General features: G+C 39.7%; 2 protein-coding genes and 2 long non-coding RNA genes across 9 annotated transcripts in view; 2 read left to right on the top strand and 2 right to left on the bottom strand.

The window, feature by feature from the left end:
* The window catches only part of LOC126917137 (slit homolog 3 protein), a 33362-nt gene extending 18441 nt beyond the window's left edge, over positions 1–14921 (top strand). The window contains exons 1-3 of one of the 4 annotated variants that reach the window (XM_050723686.1): positions 91–370; positions 11457–11677; positions 12046–14921. In XM_050723686.1, coding sequence (XP_050579643.1) covers positions 103–370; positions 11457–11677; positions 12046–12882 — 1326 coding nt within the window. In that variant the 5' untranslated portion in view covers positions 91–102 and the 3' untranslated portion in view covers positions 12883–14921. Of the gene's footprint in view, positions 1–90; positions 371–8693; positions 8778–10569; positions 10671–11456; positions 11678–12045 lie in introns of those variants that run through there. The other 3 variants (XM_050723689.1, XM_050723688.1, XM_050723687.1) reach the window with 3 other exon arrangements.
* Positions 359–5690, bottom strand: LOC126917170 (uncharacterized). The gene is made up of 3 exons (XR_007710875.1): positions 3283–5690; positions 1386–1475; positions 359–1275 (listed from the first exon to the last, which is right to left on the bottom strand). It is a non-coding gene; the product is annotated as an uncharacterized LOC126917170 (long non-coding RNA).
* LOC126917168 (uncharacterized) lies at positions 6882–8593 on the bottom strand. Its single transcript, XR_007710873.1, has 2 exons — positions 7269–8593; positions 6882–7057 (listed from the first exon to the last, which is right to left on the bottom strand). It is a non-coding gene; the product is annotated as an uncharacterized LOC126917168 (long non-coding RNA).
* A 1526-nt stretch (positions 14922–16447) lies between the features above and the next one.
* LOC126917109 (probable multidrug resistance-associated protein lethal(2)03659) lies at positions 16448–23333 on the top strand. Of its 3 annotated transcripts, XM_050723592.1 has the most exons (15): positions 16531–16663; positions 17113–17415; positions 17514–17657; positions 17907–18331; positions 18415–18571; positions 18643–18845; positions 18935–19323; positions 19396–19610; positions 19694–19912; positions 19991–20165; positions 20240–20416; positions 20496–20955; positions 21100–21466; positions 21545–22241; positions 22332–23333. In XM_050723592.1, the coding sequence occupies exons 1-15, from the start codon at positions 16587–16589 to the stop codon at positions 22470–22472; spliced, it is 4149 nt and encodes a 1382-aa protein (XP_050579549.1). In that variant the 5' UTR covers positions 16531–16586; the 3' UTR covers positions 22473–23333. The 3 variants fall into 3 exon arrangements, with proteins under 3 accessions (XP_050579550.1, XP_050579549.1, XP_050579551.1); XM_050723593.1 differs by lacking the exon at positions 17514–17657 and having other exon boundaries at positions 16448–16663; XM_050723594.1 differs by lacking the exons at positions 16531–16663; positions 17113–17415 and having other exon boundaries at positions 17508–17628.
* The last annotated feature ends 110 nt before the right edge of the window (positions 23334–23443 follow it).

The raw sequence follows: 23443 nt of genomic DNA, 5'->3' as shown, positions 1-23443 counted from the left end.
GAGAGACAGAGAGAGCGAAGCTCCGTCGATCGTAAAGGAAATCGTGTTGCGAGATGAGTTTCAGTGATTTTGTGGAGGCGTCGAGAGCGAGTTTCGAGGTCGATGCGATCGGACGGTACGGATCAAATAAATAAAATCAGTGAAGTTCCGTGCCGCGACGTAGAACGGGAGAAGTGGTTGTTATTTTTAGGAAGATACACGGAGCAAGCACGTATCACGAGCGTGTGTTTCGTTTCCGGGCTAAGGGGAAGCTTTCGTGCGCGAACAAGTGCGCAGTCGGCGGGACGAGATGCGTCTAGACAAGCAGCTATCAGGAAAGAAAGAAGAAGAACGACTTCCGAGTTGAAAGCGGTCGAAAATAAGGAGAGAGGTAATCGAGAGTCTCGCGTTTGACCGCTTAGCGCGGCCAGAATGTCCTACTCTGATCTAACTGACAGAACCGATCGAGCAAGAAATTGGCCATCGATCTTTGGATACCACGTGATTTTTGTGCGATAGGGCCTCGATTTACAACCGATGTACGATGTGCCGAATTTTTAAAACACGCGATACCTAACTACATATGCGCAATAGTCGGTGTGAATGTACGGTATCCAATTAAATACGATATGTCTTTTGGGGTGTCGCAAAATTTTGTATGTCGTGAGATGAAAAATTATTGAAAATTGTTACGATGGAGGAGAAGGTGTTGGCAAACGTAACGTCTGTTTCAAATTCTCTCAACAAAATGTTCGAGAGGCACAAAGTCCGAACCACCTAACGAGTCTCGGAAATTCAAGAGCCTCGTATTTGGTAAATCTTGGAACGAATCGCAAAACAGGAAACTGTATAAAGCTCGTTTTGCAAGGCGAATTGGCGCGTTACCACCGAGTTCGCTACCGTGACTGATCGCGCGGATCGCGAAACTTCTCGAGCAGAAAGTGCTAAGAGACGCTCGTTAAGGAACACGGAATGCCCGATAAAAATTTCAATTTATACGCAAAAAAGTACTCGAAACTTAGATGAAGAAAGTTCATAACTGGCCATTAAGTCGTTTGGCCAGGCTGCGGGAGGAGCGGCCGTGTTTCCCGCCCATTTTCCTTCTTTGCCGTCCAACCTCTCTCTCTCTTCGCGACACACGGGGCTTTGCTCTAGCGTCGGAAAAGGAACAAGCCTTTCGCTTTTGTCGCTGCTTCTTGCTATTATGCACGCCCTCCAAGCCAAGCCCCGTTCGAGACCATTTCGATAAATACTCCTTCTAATTCCCTCTATTTTTCCATGGCTTTCCTCGATCTCCTGAAAAATCGACCTTGATTTATTTTGCGTTCGTGCCGGCGCGGTTAAATATTTGGTCGTTTGGAAGTTCGGAAAAAGATAAAAGTCAAATGTATTGCAGAGAAATTTACCTCAGGTTCGTACACCAGACAAATCTTCGACCGGCGTCGCTATACACGTCGTGGGCCTAAATTCGTGGCATAAGCGAAGTCAGCGAAATTCTATGGCTCGAAATAAGACAAAAATTAAGAATAAAAAAATTACGTTGCGTAAAAATTTGTCAAGTAAACTGCGTATACTTGTATTTGTACTGTATAGTGTATTCGATTAATTATTTTATGTGCGAAAATATGTCGAAAATATAGAACAAGACATTTTCGAAAAAAATCGAGTTTGAATTAAAAAATTTTTAACTAAACTCGTTTAAAAATACAATTCTCTCGAATTTTATTCTGTATTTTCAACTTATTTTCGCATATAGAATAACCTTCTGTTGATTCTCGAAACTGGCACTTCCAAAACAATTTTGCGTTAATTTTGATTTTCCTTTTATTTTGAGTTATAAAACCTGCCTAACTTCGTTCGTACCGCGAAGTTAATCGTACCATCTACGTACACGTATATGGATTCGTTGAATTGGCTAGCAGTGGTAGCATGTGTGCGTTGAACTCGTACCGCGGTTGAATAAGAAAGAGTAAAATCTAGGAGCACGTGTCACGTCGCAACACTCGATATCGAAAAGTTTCTACTCTTTGATTTTTTTCAATTGCCTTTTATTTTTATCTTGTCCTTAATCTAGTCAAAGAATCGAGCGAAGGAGGCGAAACGAAATCTTTGGCGAAAGGGCCGCGACGAGGCGAACAGGGAGAGAACACAGAGACGCGTGGGCGTCGACTCAATATGTCGTCAAAGTATTTCGTTTTCATAAATATTCAATGGATCTCGCGCAATCGGCGCTCGCTGGATTAGTGCTGCCGCCGTGCTGCTTTCGACGATGCTTTCGAGGTTACGACCGCGTTTAATCTCGCTATTTACCACCCGCGCATCGCGCTCGTGTTAGAGCGCGTTGCGAAAGACGTCGTTAAAGCGGCTAGAAAAGATTTGATTCCTCGTCCCGTTAGAAGATACTCTTAAGCCTGTAGCGACGCCTTTCAACTTTCAGCTCTCAAACTCGATCCCCAATTTAACCTGTCGAACGAACATAACGAGTTAACTCGTCGTTTGAAATCACCTCCGCGACCGACTTTCATGTTCGTTTAAATCTTCCAAGGATTATCTAAACTTTCTGACTAGCCTTTAAAGAAGAAAAGTTGGAGGAGCGAAACGGTCCGTCCTGGCCAACCTACTTGATAACTGCCGTCGACGTTCGAAATCGTGCAGACGTTAAATCGGTTTCGGACAGTTGGCACATAGATCTTATTAGAGGACATTTTCAGACTGTTTATCACTATCGTTCGAAAACGTACGGCATATACGTGCACGCGAGTCTCGGATACGACATACATACGTACATGTATCGATGTCTCGTGATGAACGACCATCTAAGAACCGAATCAGGAATCAGGTTTTGCTTCGTGAAATTCGATATGTGAAGGACCAAATTTTTTCGCTGTAATACCATCGTCGCGCGGTGTTACAGCTTAACTCGAACGTTTGCGTTTACGTTATCCGTGTTAAGATAACGTCGTCGGTTTTGAGAAACAGAGTGCTTCGTGAGAATAAAACACAAGTTTACACGGTGGCTTTGAATTATGGTGGTGGATAAACGTACGTATACCGTTTCTCTCATCGGTCTCACAACGAATTCTCCCAAAGGTAGTGTTTTGCGTTCCCTTTTCGTCCATCTCCCGTTCCCATCTCGCGCTGCCGCTCGTCGCACCGTTAATAATAATGGAAACGCGAAAAACGAATCAAACCAAGCACGTAGCGCGTGTTTTCACTCGTTAATATGTTTAATATCTTCCCATCAACCAAAGCTACGAGATCGTACAACTCTGACAAATTAAATTATCTGTAAGTTACCGTCACCTGTTCTCCTCTGTTTGCTCTGGCGTCCTCGTTCGTGTAAACGAGGACGCGAAACAAAGCTGGTTAGAAAAGGCAGCTAATCCTATTGCTTCGGGCGTTAATCGCGAGTCCCGGCCTGGTTAATTCTCACTGCGAGGCTCGGGGTGCTGTTGTCCCGTGTTTCGTCAATCGCGTCGGCTTTGCTGAAAAAGTCTGCCCCCGCCACAGTTTTGCTTTTCGCCTCGTGCAAACTGAATCCGATGCGTGAAATAGCAGCGCAGTACTCTTTTCTCCCGGCGCATACATACATACTTTTTGCGACATCGAATAGTATAATTCGCCGAACAATATGATTTTTCATCGAAAGATAAACGAGCCGCTTATTTGCCAAATTAATTAATTCCGCGAAACAAAAGGTAGAGAAAATTTATGGAATTTTATACGATAAGCGGCAATCAGGTGCTTTGGCATTAAAGTTTTTAGAATTTTCACAAGTTAGCCGCGTGAGCGGTTCAGATTAACGTTCCTAGAGCGACAATTTCTTTATTTCGTGGTCTTTTTCGATCTGTGTCTAACAATAAGCTGGCCTTCGCAGTTCACCGAGGTGCTAATGCAGATTCTCGGTACGAACCGAACAAAATACGCATCGTACATCGAAATCCGAAATCACGAAGGATTGTAGTGACGATACTTGCTTGTGTATCTTATTAACCTGATTCGCAGGCATTCACGGAAGGACGCGTTCTCGCTTCAGTATTTTCAACGGGCACTTTTAATTAATTCCTATACCTCCGATTTCTACGAGTGGCGGCAATCCGAAAATCCACTCTATGGTATATACCAACTGTTGACAGAGTACCTGACACGTGATCAAATTCATCCTTCGATCTACGGACTACCGTGCACGTTTCTGGTTGCAAGTGCGTACCTCCGTGATCGATATCTATCCTGCATTAGCGGTGAAAAATTCTCTGCCACGCTTTCTTAGGTTCATCGTACGTGATGAAATTGCGCCAGTATTATGCAGAGTCTTTCATTCGGTGAAGAAAGAAATTGTAATTGCGAACCTAACGAATAATATCGTAAGAAGAAGAAAGAGAATAATTAATATTAGAGTAGGGCTCGTGTGAAAGAAATGGTTTTTAGGCGCTTGTTAAATATCGCCTCCGTCGATCCGTATCAAAAGTTGGCTCGGGGGGAAAAATGATTTAATCGATACCTCGAAATAACTCTCACTCGCCCTTACTATCTCCAAAGGACACATCCGGAAGTTTGATTCTTTATTAGAGAGTTTACTTTTTCACGAAACTCCTTTCTCGGTCGGAACAATGGAGAAGGGAGCAGGGCAAAAGGCGAACTCTCGAACAAGCTGACGGTTCCATCCTTCGTTCGAACGGAGAAAAACTTTGCTTATTTCGATCATCGCGGTCGGTCCTGCACGAAGATTTTAGTAAGAAGATTGGTGGTCTTTTTTAATTATCGACGCAGAGAAAAATTCCACAAGTTGTACTATATCTGACCTCGACCCGATAAACAGCTAGCACTTGCCCCTCCCCCTCCTTCCTTCCTCTCTGTCTCCGGTTTTCTTTTGGTCTAGTCACCAAGTAATCATTCGTTCGTCTCATGTTCTCTGCGTAAAGCCTTTGGCATTTATTCTCCTGATTTCGATTCCCTCTCTTCGACACGCTACCGAGATAAGAAACGAGCTGAAACGCGCGAGCATTCCGAGTGTCTTTCGAGGACCACGAACGCGTTCGACAAGGGGTCAGGAAACGTGACGCGATCCAGGACACGCAATAAACGAGGAAAACAAACGTGATAGCTACCGGTGCAAATATTTCTGTTATGTGGCTCGGAGATCGCGAGAATTTGGGGATTCTCTCTCGAGGGAAGACAAGAAAAACTTTAGCGAGGAAGAGACGCGATCGTTGATGGCGCTATGTTCCGACGAATATCGAGTGCTAGCACGACACTCGGCTCGCTCTCGTTTAATTTATTTTCTCTAGAAACTGCAGCTACGGAAGAACCAACCGGTTAATGGGAACTACGACAGAACTACGACTGTTTGCTCGGAAAATATCTGTTCCCAATGTTTGCACGGAACGAAAGGAGAGAGGAAAGGGAACGGGCCACCGGCAACTGAATTTTTGACGAAATACCAATTCTCCGTATTCGCTGCCTCCCTTTCCATCCGTGACCGTTTGCCTTTCGCCTCTGCCGACCTTCCACTTTCATTTCTTCTCTTTTTCTCGTTCCTCTTTTCTCTTTTTCTTCTAGTTCAGAGAGAAAGGAATCTCGAACGCTAGTCTGGACCAAACTCGAGAGCCAATCGCGAGTCTCTTGTTACGGTTTCAAGGTTAAAAGCGTGGCCGGGCCGAGTTCGCCTTTTGTCATTTACGCGGACAAACCGGTCGCAATCGAACGGTTGCCCCTGCAGAAATTGCACGGATTTTCCAAACGAGATGACTTTTGCGAAACGACTTTGTATGCTCGACAATCCACGATACTGTTACATCATCGTGACAAATTTACGCGGAACGTTACTGGGATAAAAACTATTTTACGCTCGATAGAATGTTGTTACACACGATTGTACAAGTGGTTTCCCTTTGAAAACGAAGCGACACGAGTGCCACGGTAAATCTAATTTCGAGAGTTTGCACAAACGACCGGTCGGAAAATGACATATTAACGAAACACGTGTGATCAACGCTGCCAGTTAACCCTTCCACGGTGTAACTCGAGAGAAAGAGGTTCGCCAAATTGTCAAACATAGTATCATAATATTTTTATATTTATTCAGGATATTTACTTCGTATAAAAAGTTGAAAGTACACATTATTGTTTTACGTCCGATATTAGAAACGCAAGAAACTTTAAGATAATGAAATAATTAAATTCTAGATCTTTCAGGATAAATCTTATCCTTGTTATTTTATTATGCCGTCAGACAGTTAATAATCTCCGCGCGCATTACGGATGCGTTCCTCATTTAATTTTCCTTCTTTCAAGGATCGATTTTCACCGACAAAATTCCATCAGTTCCCCTACCTTTCACGCAGATTCGTTGGAATTTACATCGAAACAACGCGCTGTTTGCAAATTGTAATTATTTGATTATTCGAAGTTGAATTCGCGCGCTCTTTTGATTTCCTGGGCTATTAAACAAATAACCTGTGAAATTCATCGGCATCGTTAAATTCTGTTCTCTTTCTATGCGATCCTGTGAGGTTCTCGAAAACGAATCTCTGGCGCGCTCGATGGACCGCTATTTCCGGGAAAATTGCTTGCTGGCGACAAAGGGCGTCTTTTCAGCCGTCCGCTTCTCGTCTCCTTCAGATGTTTTTGTTTCCATCGCGGGACGCCTCGTTGCGCCGTTATTTTCGGCAGTTTTCTCTCCTCCTGACCGTTTTATTTCCAGATGCAACTACGTTGCACTTTGCCACTCGCTAAAATTGCACTCGCGTTTAATCTTCTCGCCGATTTCGCTCGCTGATTTCCAACGCAACTTTCACAACCGTTGTCGCATATTTCGCGAATTCACGGAAAAACGCTCGTGATTTCAGACTATTTGAAATTGAAATTTCAAATAGCGCGAGAATTGCGGCGACCGCGTTCCATTCGTTAAACCGCGCCCCTTCGGGTAACTTTTTTTTTGTGGAAACGTTTCGTTTATCTAACAGTCGTTGATAATTCGAGAGAAGTTTGTGGACGCGTCGGAAATGAATATCAAGCAACGCCCGACCAGCCTTTATTCGTAAAATAGAAGCAGCTGGATGCGCAAGAGATTGGTACCCTAGAAGAAAAATTTATCATCACGCAATTGTCGTAGTTATATTTGCACTTGTTTGTCCTGATTTTCGTTTAGAAGAAAATAAGAAATCTTTCATCAACGGGCTTTGGAATTGAATGCACGATAAATTCGAAGAAAAAGCATATTACGAAGTCGGAGATTTAACTCTTCATTCAACCGAAGATGCATCCGCCTTAATATTTTATTCGATTACCTGTAATCCTTGATAACTCTAAGCCTCGAGCTCTTTCAGGTTTTAAGGTCTTTCAGAACGCCGCTCGACAGATGACGATTTCTTACGAAGCTCGAAATTAACATTGATACGATATATCGGGCGTATGCTTGTTTTACGATCAATTTCATTCCAGATTTTCACTATAGCGATCGTGTCTCGTATTGCCGCTTTAAGTCATTCACTTCGATCGATTTGACAGAGAACGCGCAGTAAAGAAATGAGAAACGATTAACGTCGGAAACAAACATCGATTACGAGAAGTTCGATGAGCTCGCCTGTCGACTTTAGACTTGCGTTTTGCAAATACATCATGAGGAATTACATCAGAGGCGGTGGATCGATGACTTGCATGTAATAAACGTTAATAGGTAACAGATGACTCGCGTAAAACTCAAAATCAGGCGACAACTTGGAATTGTGTCGAAATCTAAGACAAACACATTATCGTGATAATGTTAGCCACGTATTCGCCTGATATTATATAATTTTATCTCGAAGTGACGAATCATAACCGCCGAGCTTACAATAATCTGCGATAACTTGTACATAACACTTTTATAAAAATCCCTTCGATTCTTATCGCTGATAGTTCTATTTAATATATATTGTTCCCGGAAAGTTTTTTCCCGGGATCGTTGTTATCGAACAAACATAGACAAGCAAAAGTTGCTACATTCTACTCAACCGGTTGAAAGATAAGACAGCGGGGAAAGAAACTATTATAAGCAATCTTGTATCGAGAAAACTCAGCTGTTTAACGAGCAAAGTTCACCGAATGCGATATAACGTTTAGCGTCGATGAATGATAGACGTCTCCTCTAGAAAGCGATCGAGTCTGCGCGTTGTCATAGAGCGTTATCATCACTTTCTAAGATTTCTCTTCTTTCACCTTTTTGCGTTCCAAGTATCACGGATGACTGCAGTTTTCGTCGGCCAGGCGTAATGCCACACGATACCCTGTTATTTTCCAAGCGATATCATTCGAACCGATGTTGCTTTCTAAAAAGTTTGTCTCGTTGCGATATTACGCGAATGTCAGCAAGGGCAGGCTTATTTCGGATCGGTGGGGATCGAATCTCGCGTCACAGGCGATGCGAAAATATGTAAAACTCTGGTAGAAGAAAGAAAACATTTCTGTTCGATACATTTCGTTGAAATGAAGCTCGTCTTTAACTCCCGTGAATCGAGTCACGAATATTAACCGAGGAACCAACGTTCGTTGTTTCTCCGATTTTATTCCGCTTTTAACAGGGATCTAGAGAAAGAGCGATCGATGACGCTAGAAAAACTACGAATTCGCTGAGAAAAACACAGAAGTGAAACGAAAAAGGGAGACAAATGTGGTGTGTTCGTCGGACAAGCTCGTAAAGTATGTTTACGGGCAGGGCCGAATCGAGAGGGAGAACAAGTCACAAGGGAAATGGGAATTCGTGGATGAAACGGTTTACGAACCGGTGACCTCCGGCTTGGATCGTATCAAGCGCGCAAGTAACGATTCTGTCAACTTTTACCGCTTCTACGCTACAACTTGATGACTCGGTTATCGTAAAATCTACGAACAAATACTTGTAAAGTCACGATCGGTAGTGACCAACGTAAACGTTACGTACATACGTTTCAAGAGAACGTTTGCAGAATATGGCGCGTGATCGCTGGATAATCGGTGAACATAAATTGTTCGAAAGAGCATCGCGATCTACCAGCTTCGTGTCTTTCGTATCGCGAATAACGAATTTTTTCCTACAATTTCGACGTTGATGGCTGTATGAACGAACCAACCGAGCATCCGATTACGGCTGTTGTAGCAGGACAGCGCGGCCTCGCTCGGGAAAAACGGGAAAGGTTGAAAAAACTGAAAACTCGTAGATTTTTTTCGGGTCGCTGGCTACATTTTTTCCTGCGACTTCAATTATTACGAACGATCGCGTGCTGCTGTTCTCGTAAAACGCACGCGTTTCAAGCTGAATTCCAAAGTTCGTGACAAGGGTAAAAAATTGAAAAGCACAAAGCACAGAAAAAGCGCCTAGACTGGCGTTGTAGCATCGTATCCGACCAGTTTCATCGATAGCCTATGAAATACACGCATCATCGCTTCATTGGTTTATCGTATACGAGGGAGCAGGTATACGACTATTTTCCGAACGAAGACACGAGAATAAAGTAGCAATCATTTCTCGAGTTTGAAACATGAAACGAGCGTCGAATTCGTTTCGCTCTTGTTTATGTTTCCAGCAACATCGTGTACGATGTTATAGATGATATTTATCGAGTTGAGCGGCAGATGTCTCGCGTACTCTAACAGATTCGTATCTCATTCTGTGTACGTACTTGTTAGAACGGTAGTAGAATGTTTCTGTTTCTACAGGACACGTAATGGTGAACGTTGTTCCGGAAGAAAAATCGTTCAGATAACAGAATGTTCGGATAGATGAGTACGTATTTGGATAATAGGGGCAGTAACAATACAGGTCTCACCAAACTTACTTACTAATTGAATCGCCTGATACACGAGAACTCGCTAATTTATTTCCACGAGTTTGGCCCACCTATCTTGCAGATAGTCGCGTTTTATCTCTTGTCTCTCTCGTCTCTACAAAGCATCTTGGTCTTCTCTAGTTAACGCGCTTGTTCCTGTTCCTTCGTCCTCCCGGTGATCCTCCCGTTTTCGGCAACGTCGATCACGGTTCATCGGTTCAAGTCGAATTTACGTTTAAAGTTTGATGGTTTGGGTGCGCCACGAATAACCACGATGAGGAGCTCTCAGCCTTTTCCATACGTTTCACAGACCTGTTGCCGCGAGCAGCGTAACACAGGCATCTTTGCGATAATACGATCTATTTTGGGATTCTGTTCGGTTACCACGTTATTCCGAATCCTTTCCGCGTGTCATACATTCCGTATTTATCTGATCCTTCGCGACTCTCTGCGCGTTTCCTCCGAAACAACAGTCGCTTAAGCAAGGCAACAACCGGTAGCTTTTAATTGATGCGCGCCACAGCCCAGAATTCGTTCCAGCCAGAGGCTCGTTGAAAAATTTATGGGTTCTTGACGCGGCCGTGGCAGGTTGAACGATTTTAAAACTTTAACGATCTGCATCGGTCGAGTTATTCGCATATTCGTCGAACAGATGGAAACCCCAGTTGAATCGGCGAAACAGGTACCGCGGTGTTTGCGCAACGCATCGAGAGAGTCGGCTTTGAATTTCGCGAACGATGCATAAAATGTATCCGTCGAGCGTGCTCTCCGTTCTGTCTATCGGCCAGAGAATATAGTTAGTTGGCTTACGTTACCGGGACTGGTTCTGCAGTTCATCAAAGCTTGGTACAATAAACACAAGTCGAACGCTCGCTAGCTGCTCCAGCCACGCGAATTGCTTCCATGGTACATAAACCGACTTCTTCGGCACGTGCCTGAACGGAGAGAAATTCTTGCAACTCGACGATAACCATCTTCCGCGAATTCGTCCTCCATGGCATCCTGAAAACCGTTGATCGATCAATTTCCGTGATAAGGAACTGGTGCGATAAAGCGTCGCGATTGCAATTTCGTGGCGTGCATCGAACAAGACGTGACCAAACTCTGTTCGAAAGAACGATAACCGTCTCGACTTTGAAAAGCCTGGAAAATCTAGCGCAGGAAATGGGTCTCGTTCGCGGTTTCATGGTTGCGGTCGATCAGATGAATTTTATAAGCCAGTCATCGATCAGGAAAGTTTTCTACAGAAGCGAAAGCATCCATAGCTAGTTGGTGCTATGTGAAATGCCGTATCGAAGATACTTCTCAGAAATTCTCCCGTCATTGTTTGCGCTCGAGAGCGGTCACCGGAGAATAATGGATCGAAGTCCGCTACATAACAACGCATACTTTTTCCCTGCCATTCGCAGCCGGCGAATTTTCGCACGTTACTTCGCGATAAGTTTTCAAACGTAACGCGAATGTACGTATCTCATTGGCCTTTCGAGCAAGCGGAACGGTCTGAGTTTCGCTTGTTGCGAAACGAGAAGCGTTAGAACGTTAGCTAGCTTCTCGCGGGCGAAAACTGCCGTGACGTTATCCCCGATATTTTCGAGAATTCGCGTCTCTTCCGAAACGTCGCCAACGTCTCGAAGCATGGACGCGAAAGCAAACTTGAAGCCTCAACGAGAAAATCTCGCCTCTCTGTTACAGGCATGAGTGCATTTCTGATGAACGGGCTTCTAATGCTGGGCTTCGTCGTAGCGACCATGCGGGACACGATGGCCCTTGGATTTTCCGGACCGACACTAGTCATGGATCAGGACATCCCTTCGAGGATTTGCAAGTACAGCAGGGGGTACTCGATGATCCAAGTTCATTGCAAGAATTTAGGCCTCGAATGGATTCCTCCGAATTTGAAGACGGAAATTCAGGTGAGACGAGTCAAAGCATGGAGTTTTCACATAATCCGGAAGATAGTGATTAGCGATAGTGATAGTCCGTGTGTGACAAGCTATTTCGAAAGTTACATCTAACTTCGTCGAAGTTGATGGTAAAAGTGGAGAAAACGAAAGTATGGCGTTTCTTCCGCGATTACGTCAGGCGATGACGCTCGATCGAAATTGTGAAAAAGCCGCGAGAGATGATGCCGTATTTGCGTTTCCTTCGTCTTGACCATCAATGTGACAAAGCTAGATGGCTAATGACAAAGTAAGTTATCATAGACGGAAAAAGGTCACGATCTCCCAAACTATTATGTTCTTCCGTTTGCAGCATTAAACGAGTCGAATTCTTGCTATAGGTGCTGGACGCGTCGGTGAACAGAGTGCGGATGTTAACGAACGACAGTCTGGCGGCGTACACGAATCTCGCCTACGTTTATCTGAGCGACAATTTCATCCAGGAGATTCAGGAGGGAGCATTTGATAATCTACGATACTTGAGGGTGATCGATCTGTCGACAAACGGCTGCGATACCCTTCCCAAGAGACTCTTCCAGTTACCATATCTCCAAAAGATTTATCTAGCCAAAAATAGACTGAGCGACGACCTATTCAAAAACATGGAAGTGAAGTCTCCGTTGATCTTCTTGCAGCTAGCGAAGAACAGGCTTAACAAGATACCACAGCTGGGTCCGCTTCCCACGCTGTTGCACCTGAACGTTTCGGGCAACAGCATTGTCTCTGTTTCTCCGGAGGATCTAGCTTCCTTCTGTTCTTTACAGATCCTTGACTTATCTAAAAATCCGATCAAATTCGACGCGAATAACTGCGAGTGCCAGACGTTGAACGCGTGGCTGCGCGTTCGCGGAATTCATTCGCGACCAGTCTACAATTGCACCGAAGAGCACGAAAGGGGATGCACGAAACCGGAGTTCAGCAATAGAACCACGGAACTGTACGAGCAGTGCTCGGAAATACAGCGGGTGAAAGCGGAGACGGAAAAGGCCAGGAACACGTGGATATTGATCGCCTGTTGCATCTCTGGCTTCCTCTTCTGTCTGTTCATTAGCTTGTTTTGGGTGCACAAGAGAAACAAGCGGAAGAAGAAGAAGCTGAAGGAAGAGCAGAGGCTAAACGCAAACAACGCAAATACCGAGTTACTCAACAGTAATTTAAACCAATCGGAAAACACTTGAAACCTGGCCATAGCGTCCAGTTGTCAAGCAGAGGTACCTACGATCGATTCGATTCTATGTTCGATCGACAAAAAACGAACAAAGTGAGAAACAGGAAGACGAGAAGCAGATGTTAGTTCGTCTAACTCTTAAAACAAAGAAAAAGACATGTGTCGGAGCGATTTTTTTTTTCTAAATGTACGTTGATATGTATAAGGTGTTACGTGAGACTTCGATCTTTCATGAATATGAAAGTATCCCGTAACAAGTGTGATCTAATAAAAAACGGAAGCGATGGCGAAAAATGTAGTAGGTAGAAAATGCGGAAGAAATTACTTTTGCGAGGCTTCGCGTTCAAGGAAACCGATACGAAAACTTGCTTCCAACGTATGTCGATTCACGAACGTACAGAAGGATTAAAACGGATGTTGTCCCTGCTCGTATTCGCACAGGATAACCTTGCGATAAGTTATACTATGGGAATATTAGGTTGCAGAAATTCGATCGAACGCACCGTGTATTCGCCTGCGAATTTCTAGTATCAGTTTCCTGGAATCTGAAGGCCTCGTTTCTATGTGTCTCATTCGGAATTTGCGAGATCGATTTGCTATCGGTTCGAAACAGCGAAGACGCCCCCATCGAAAGATTTCGAATATCGGACGGAGGAAGGGTAGAGTTATTCAGAGGCATCTAAGTACTTACCAATGTTCTTGCGATCATGGAAATGCGTTAAAATCGCGAGATTAAACTGTAACAAGTTTACAAGGACAAGAAATTCGGGCGAGAGAGCAAAAACTAAAATCATGATTACGCACACAAATATTCCTACACAAAATAAATAACCGTGCGATCTCGGATTATGATTATCGTTAATCTATAAATTTAATCGAAAAACGATATCACGAATTTCCGTCGTTTGTCCTGTTTCTACTACTTAACACTAAACAAGGACTCTGATCGTTGTACGCGATATCAAAATTTCGATATACATACATACGTGTTATTATTATCGCATAATTATTGAAGCTAATGAATGTTATACAATCATAAATCAGATACGTAAGTTTTTGGTAATGAGATTCGTAAAGTTCAATAGAAGATGTGTTTTCAATTCAGACGCTTAATTAACGCCTTGATGATATATACTAAGTATACGGTGTAATTCTTATCACATGCGTCTTTTAAACGGACTTCGTTTCATCGCTTGAGAACGTAATATCGGTATAAACTATATTGTATGTATATGTTGTGTGTGTGTGTATATATATATATATATATATATATATAAAATCTATATAATAAATACACAGTATATATATATATATATACACACAATATATATACTTATATATAATCTTATATACATACTTATATTGTATGCACGAGCAAATACATATGTATATATGTATAGTCATGTTGAATATTGCGTTTATTGATATTTAACGAAAAAATATCTTCTATTATTTTTACGTTCAAGTTTTCAAAAGTATTTACGCCGTTTTTAACCTCAAATATATTCACTTTAATCGAAAATTTAAATTTAACATAATTTTATGCTTTTTACAAAAAGTGCCAAATGTCGTCAATGCATTGTGTATAAATTTCCTAGTTTCAAGTACGGCCCACAAAGGAAAAAAGTAAATGATAAAAATGCTATGTTATGTCCAGCTCTCTGACACTAGCTCTTCGTATTTGTACAATTTCCTTAGTTATTCTTTATAACCGCATAAAATAGATGATACATTACCTGAACAAAGTTGTTGAACTTTTCGAGGATTAGTAACAATAATGAAGAGACGAAGAGCTATGAATTGCGAAAAATTCGAGTTGATAGTATAAGACCAAATTTTGAACTAACAATAAGTAAGACACGAAGCTACAACCTGCCGATCGATAAATGTCCTTTCTATATGTATGCGTTAAGTATTTAAATTTAAACTATACTTGTAATACATTTCTATTGAATTTTCTTTTACTTTCAATAAGTACGATGATATATTGTACAAAAGTGTTACCGACAGTTCGATAAATTCCATGAAATAAAACTTAATTCTAGTCGACCATTGTTTTACCAGAAAACCCGAAATTATTTCATTGAGAAATTTCAGTTTTGCTTTTTGTTCGCGTCAATGAACATTTTAAAAGATAATATATCAATGAAATCTCTTTCTTGTCATTTAATTTATCGATAACAAGAACATTGGGTAATTAAATAGTCATTTAGTTAAATAAAGTTTGTAAGTTAATTCTTAAATTAGAATCCTTCTGTTAGATGACTGCGGGTTTCATTCAGTGTAATGAAAATTTTGAATAGAAGTTGAAACTAGCTTCTTTTATTATCGTTCATTTAATGTTATTTGGTTAATTTGATATAGATATCGACCTGCTGGTTAATTATCTTGATGAAAATGTTTTTATTCGGTTCTCACATCAAAGATGTGCTGTGTTGATAAGCAGATCCCTCTTTTCATTAGTCTGTCAAGAGATGCCGTCCTGATCGTCATTGCGAAGTAATACGGATATAGAAAAAGAAAGATAGAAATGTGTAGATATACGCAAAGATAACTACGGGGCGATATCACATATTAGTTTAAGGTTAACCAATAACTCATGCGAGCGCAGGCGAGTAAAGCACAGTCAAGTAACGGCCTTCTATTTAAGTGGATGTTGCTAGTCATCCAACGAATTGTTGTGCAAGTGAAAAGTAATGGGACATTCGCATGCTGGAAAATAGACACGTCTATCTTCTTTGATCGTAAGTCGTGCGAAACATTGACTAAACATTTATTTGTGTTTTCCATCATTTACATTTTATAATATTTCTTACTTCTATCTACCAGCAACATGCATCAAACCTATCGTTTTGGGTTATCTTGAAAAAGCATGATGGTGATATGACAATTCATTTATCAGACGTGATTCTAACAATCGATGAATCATTTAATGTTATTAAAGACGTTAATCAAATTTTAGCGCACACTGCCGAAAATTTGTAAATTCTAGTTTCTATTACATATGTCAAACTCGATTTGTTAACGCCTGGCCAATCAGATTTTTTCGAATAGTTTTACAAGAAGTAAGCACGTGTAGATTAAATTAGACGAGTAAAGTCCAATTTGATATATAACCAGTAATTTAATCAATGTTCTTTGAAGCGTTATTTTAAGCAAGTAATCCCATATTATATAAGGAGATTAAACCAAAGCATTCTGTAAAAGTATTAAGAACATTTAAGTGTACAATTATTAAATGTTCTGCTTTAACATTTCGTATTTAGTTGGTATAATCATTTTATATTGTTGCTATTAAATAGAACTGTTAAAAGTTTTTACATATAGGAGCAAATATCAATTTCCTGTACTTATGTTAAAAATAGAACATGTGTCAAATCGAGAGCAATAATATCTATTAATATGTACTAATGCCAATTAGAAATCTGATAAAACCCTACCGATACTTAAAGATATATTCTGTATTGTTAGATTTAGTTTGTTAACTTATCATTCTGTACATCACTTATCAGAATAAGTACTTACATAGTATATGCCTACTCTACTTATTTATTTATCTTTCATTTGTATATATTTGTAGTGAAATAATAAAGTTATAATAGCATAGTACATTAATTTTATTGTTTGTAAATATACATTAATTTAACAAAAAATTGTAATTTTTCCTGTCCTCGCCAAAATTTTGCAGGAAAAGCTAATTAATCAAAAACCATCATGGATGGAAAAGTAAAAGCAGAAAGAAAAAAGAATCCTAGAGAAGGAGCAAATCCTCTTAGTCATATAACATTTGCGTAAGTTTGAAGAATACAATGACTTGTTCATTTCTTTCTTGTTATTGGCTATTAATAAAAACACAAGTTCATGGTGATAAGTAAGCAATGTTTCAATAAAGATACCTCTAAATCAGATATAAGGAAGTCTTGCAAAATATGGCATAAGAATTATCTTGAATTATATTGTTAAATCAATAAATGAGAGAGAAAGAAGCTGTCAATGTCTGCCATTATCTACCAGCATTTCTAAACAAAAATTTTTGAAAGAACTTTTCCTATTATCTTTAATCAGGTACTATTGACATTAGTCATTTGAAAACAGATAATTCTACTGCCTTGTAACATTTGGCTCAGTCATTGATTTAAAGATAACGCGAAACAAAAATGCATTGCTTACTCTTTATCATTGAAATTATGTCAAATTAAAACATTATTTGCTATAATAAAAGTTTTATCTTTGTTGGTAGATTTACATTACCTACTTTTTGGGCTGGTTATCATAGAGATTTGGAAGTAACCGACTTATATAAAACTCTCAAAGAACATAACAGCAATTATTTAGGTACAAAGATATCAAAAGCATGGCAAAAGGATTATGAAGCATATAGAAAACAGAAATTACTGAACAAGGAAAAAGGATGTAGCGATGAAAGTTATACTGGAAGAAAGAAATTAAAGGCGCCTAGTTTACTAAAGGTTCTTATGAAATGTTTTGGGGTTCAATTAATATTCTATGGAGTAATTTATGCGGTTTCCGACATAGTGTTTAGGTACATTGTCTAATTTTATTCATATTTATTATTTATTGTAATTATAGAAAATCTGCTAATCAAATGCATTGAATTTTTAAATCTGATTACTTGTTCAGATTATCACAACCCTTGTTTGTCGGTCTTTTGATTCGTTACTACAATCAGACGAAAGTCGAATCTATGCCACTGCATATTATAATGACCAGATTATACAATTCTTCCAATTCGCAAGTTCATGAAATTGACGAAGCGATTAAACTGTTAAGTCCCTAAGCCCGTTGTATCTTGCACCTACTAATCCTTTTCTCATATCTAGTATTAGATAGCTTAGTATTTTTTTTTTTTTTTTTTAGGACGTAAAATAAGATTAGTTGCTAGTTAGTTAACTAGTTAGATTAATATTTAATAATATCAATATAGAGATGCTGTTTATGTAATTTGGAATTTAGTTGATTAATCAGTTACTTGATATGTCATGAATAGTAACTTCTTCTGTTTTATATATACAGAGTAATGCAGCCAATATTCCTCGGAAAACTCTTAAGATATTACACTGATACTAAAATGACAAAAGAAGATGCCTATTTATATGCAGGTGGTGTAATATTATGTTCAGGAGTGTTGATATTTATTACTCATCCATACATGTTAGGGATACTTCATATGGGAATGAAACTGCGTATAGCTTGTTGTACACTGATCTATAGGAAAGCATTGAAGCTTTCGAGAACTGCGTTGGGTGAAACGACAGTAGGACAAGCGGTGAATCTCCTATCTAACGATGTTAATAGATTTGATGTAGCACTTATATATTTACATTACTTATGGCTTGGACCACTAGAAACCATAATCATAACATATTTTATGTACATGGAAGTTGAATTATCCGCTATTTTCGGAGTTATAATACTTCTACTGTTTATTCCTTTACAAGGTAATGAAAATTAATAACTGTTGTGTATTAAATATAGTACAAACATTTCTTGTATAGCTTCTGTTTTTCCTTTAAAAATATAGGATATTTGGGTAAAAAAACTTCGGTGTACAGATTAAAAACTGCTCTTAGAACAGATGAAAGAGTCCGATTAACTAATGAAATTATTAGTGGTATTCAAGCAATCAAAATGTATGCCTGGGAGAAACCATTTAGTAATTTAATCGAAAGGGCAAGAAGGTATTTTTTCTATAATAAGAATTTTCTTTTCCGTATATCTATTTGCAAACATATCATTGATATCGTTACAGGAGAGAAATTAGTGTTATACGAGGTATGTCTTTAGTTAGAGGTATTACTATGTCTTTCATAATGTTTACGACAAGGATGTCGCTTTTCATTACAATAGTAACTTATGTATTGTACGGTCATAAAATAACTGCCGAGAAAGTGTTCATGTTACAAGCGTATTATAATATTTTGCGGCTTAATATGACTGTCTACTTTCCACAAGGCAAGTACATTCGAATAGACAACTATTATTAGCGATTAAATCTAACAAAAATCTCTAGATTAAATCTAACAAAACAATCGATGTCGTAGGAATAACACAAATAGCTGAATTGTTGGTTTCTGTAAGACGTTTACAAAAGTTTATGTCGTACGAAGAAATTAACGAAGAGGACGAAAAAATGGAATGCAAGCAGAAGAAACCAAAAAATCATAAAGATAAAAATGATGCAAATATCATAGAAGAAGAGGTACATGATGGAAAACGTAAGACAGCAAATTATCAAGGAGAATATATTATGTCGCTAAAGAATGCTAATGTCAAATGGTTTTCACATGATCACGAAGATACGCTAAAAAATATAAATATCAATGTGAAATCAGGTGAATTAATTGCCGTTGTTGGCCAAGTTGGGTCTGGTAAAAGTAGTTTACTCAATGTAATGTTGAAAGAATTACCATTAAAGTCGGGTACTATAGAGGTTCGTATTGCTCCTTGGATAATTATATCTTCTTCCTATAATAAAATGTAAACATTCTATTTTGTTTTACAGATAAATGGGAAAATCGCGTACGCTAGTCAAGAACCGTGGCTGTTTGCTGGTTCTGTTAGACAAAATATTTTGTTTGGTCAAAAAATGGATCAGTTTCGATACGAACGTGTGATTAAGGTTTGTCAATTAAAAAGAGACTTCACTTTGTTGCCATACGGCGACAAAACGATCGTGGGTGAAAGAGGAATTAGTTTGTCGGGTGGACAACGTGCTAGGTCAGTAATTATAATACTATTTATATGCATTCTATTAAAGACGATATTGTGTTGCAATTAATCGATCACATTTGCATGTATAGGATCAATTTAGCCAGAGCGGTTTATGCAGAAAACGAGATCTATTTATTAGACGATCCTCTAAGCGCCGTAGATGCGCATGTAGGCAAACATATGTTTGAAGAATGTATCGTGAAATATTTAAAGGGAAAGACTAGAATTCTCGCCACGCATCAGTTACAGTTCTTACGAAATGTCGATAGAATAATCGTTTTGAAAGATGGAGAAATCGAGGCTGACGGGTACGATCCGTGGCATCTAGTTTTGTCACATTTTTCTCATTCAAATTATTTATTTAAGTCAAGTTTTACTCGTTTCAGTTCATACGATGAGCTTATTGCGATGGGAATGGACTTTGGAAGATTATTAGAAAATCCTGCTGAAGAAGAACGACCAGGTTCTGTCCCCCCTAGCAGGTCTAATTCTCGGAACGCTAGTAGTGCATCTTTGAGTTCGTTAAAGAGTAGCGCAACTGAGAAAGAGGATCCGATTGAAGTAAGTAAATATTTTGTTCGTCAAAGTAAATAAAGACCGAGCAAAAACTAGAAGCATTTGTAAATTATATGTAGGTAGCTGAAGCGCGTACAAAGGGCAGAGTTTCCGGTAAAGTGTATGCATCGTACTTTAAAGCTGGTGGAAATTGGTGCGTCGTAGCTACGATTGGTATGCTCTGCGTGCTTGCGCAGACATTAGCCAGTGCTAGCGATTTGTTTATCTCTCAGTGGGTCAATATGGAAGAAAAATATGTAATTATCATTGGTATCTCCTTCTTTTTGTCTTTTATAATTTTGATGAATCGTCACGAGTAAATATATTCATTTAAAGGTAAATGAGACAAAAGATGGCGTCAGTGAAATCAATTGGAAAGGACCGATAAGCCGCGATGTCTGCATGTACGTGTACACTGGCTTAATCGTTTCCACTGTTATAATTACTATAGTACGTTCGATTACATTTTTTTCGACGTGTATGAGAGCTTCCATTAAATTACACGATCGTATGTTCCGATGCATAAGTCGAGCAACAATGAAATTCTTTAATACAAATCCATCGGGTCGAGTTCTTAATAGATTCTCGAAAGATATGGGAGCCATCGACGAAGTGTTACCAATAGCTCTAATTGATTCTTTACAAATTGGCCTGTCCCTTCTTGGTATTATAGTCGTCGTTGCAATAGCCAACTATTGGCTATTAATACCCACCGTGGTCATCGGAATCATCTTCTACTATATTCGTGTCTTTTATTTGGCAACTAGTCGTAGCGTCAAACGGCTCGAAGGAGTTAGTAAGTATTTGTTTCTAACACGATTATTTCCTCCGCATTTTATTTCCAAAAGCGAAAAGTATCGTTTTTCATATTCACGAGGGAAACCTATCGAATTCGTGGACTAATTGTAATGATTAAATAATTTGTAATAAAAAACGCTAGCTCGGTCACCGGTGTTTGGGCATCTCAGTGCAACTCTGCAAGGGCTGTCGACTGTTCGAGCCTTTGGAGCGGAAGAGATTCTTACGAAGGAATTTGATCAACACCAAGACTTACACTCGTCAGCATGGTACATATTCATCTCTTCTTCAAGAGCATTTGGATTCTGGCTGGATTTTTTCTGCGTTATCTACATCATGCTGGTCACTTTGAGCTTTTTGGTGCAAGATGATGGAACAGGGCAGGGTGGTAACATTGGTTTGGCCATAACGCAAAGTATTGGATTAACCGGAATGTTCCAATGGGGTATGCGGCAAAGTACCGAACTGGAAAATCAAATGACTTCGGTGGAACGTGTGGGGGAATACAGGTGAGCGTCTCAATAGAATATTATTAGCATGATCTTTAAGCAAGGAGTATTGCTCACGTATACAAATTGTATTTTTAGCAACGTGGAAAGCGAACCACCGCTGGAAAGCACGCCGGATAAAAAGCCTAAGGAAAGTTGGCCCGAAGAGGGTAAAATTGAGTTTAAGAATGTATATATGAAATACGACGCGGCTGAGCCTCCGGTGCTGAAAAATCTTAACTTAGTGATTTATCCGCAAGAAAAAATAGGGATTGTCGGACGTACAGGCGCGGGGAAGTCATCCTTAATATCGGCGTTGTTCCGTCTTGCGGAACTCGATGGTGTCATCGAGATCGATGGCGTGAAGGTTAACGAGATCGGACTTCATGATTTGCGTTCGAAAATCAGTATAATTCCTCAAGAACCTTTCCTGTATTCGGGTTCAATGAGAAGCAATTTAGATCCTTTCAACAACTACCCGGACGATGTGCTGTGGCAAGCGTTAGAGGAAGTTGAATTAAAAGAAATGGGACTGGATTCTCATATTAACGAGGGTGGTTCCAATCTAAGTGTCGGTCAGCGTCAATTGGTTTGTCTCGCCCGCGCGATCGTCAAAAATAATCCGATCTTGGTTCTCGATGAGGCTACCGCGAACGTTGATCTACGAACCGACGAACTCATTCAAAAAACGATTCGTTCTAAATTCTCCACTTGTACAGTGCTGACCATCGCGCACCGCCTTAATACCGTGATGGACAGTGATCGAATTTTGGTGATGGATGCCGGTAGAGCTGTGGTAAGTTACTTATTACGCATCGAATTACAACTAGTAGAAGGTAAGTCGGAGATAAGAAGAGTGATTTAACAAACTTGTTTAACCCCGTAGGAGTTTGATGCTCCGTACGTCTTGATCGAAAGGAAAGGATATCTAAACAGTATGATAAACGAAACCGGGTCTTCAATGGCAGAAGTTTTAAAGGAAGTTGCTCGCCAAACCTATGAGAATCGTACGTCGACCACACTCTGATAATTTCGTAACGCATTTGCCAATTCATAAACGAAGCACGGAAATAAATGCCATTTAGATTTTACAAACTGCACGGGCTATGTTTTATAAGTTTATATTCTTTTTATACGATTATTGATCGGTGGGGTTAGGTAACTCTATCGAAGCATACGCCATTTGAACGAGTCATCTCTCAACGGATTTCGCGTTTATCGATACAGTATTATTACATAGATTTTTGTAAATGAACTTGACATTCTTTCATTCAGATAAGCATTGCCTTGAATAACCGTGACGAGACTCGAACGTACTTAAATTTAAATACGTGACAGATACTATTTTTATATAAACGATACATATATATATATAGTTGCGGAATAAAACTTTACCCCACTGTAGCGATTCTTCTCTTGTCATCGCTGGTTGATGCTACGAGAATATATACAAAAACCATTCGTTAAAAGGGTAGGTGTTTGCTCGATTTTTTGTAAATAGAATGTTTTGTCCGATGGGTGCTATGTGAAATCAATTTCATTAAAACGTTGAAAGAATATTTACGGGTTTCTAATGTTCTCCGTCTGCATCGTAACGTTTTATATTATGTGATACATCGAATTTATAGGATGAAACAAACGAGAGAAGGGTTTTTATCAGTTCGAACAAACACTTTTCCAGTTTGTACTGTGTCAGGAATGCAGTTCTTCCTATATAAGATTCTAAAAGATTCATGTTTCATATTTGATATTTCCCGTGATCATTTTATTCGCTGTACAATTAAATATATTGTACTTCTAGGTGAAATCAATTACTTTATGTACAAGTGCCTATGTAATTTAATTATAGATGAAAAATATAAATGCAGGGAATCATTTATCTTGATAATACATGTTTATCTTTTTCGTTTTACCCTTAAAGGATTTTCCAATACTTAAAGCGTTTCCTGTAGGAAAAAGTCGCCGTTGCTGTTTAACGGTTGAACGACAGCAGTGGTT

The sequence above is a fragment of the Bombus affinis genome, chromosome 6, assembly GCF_024516045.1.
Source record: "Bombus affinis isolate iyBomAffi1 chromosome 6, iyBomAffi1.2, whole genome shotgun sequence".
NCBI lineage: Eukaryota > Metazoa > Arthropoda > Insecta > Hymenoptera > Apidae > Bombus > Bombus affinis.
This window is presented reverse-complemented; position numbering and strand designations above follow the sequence as displayed.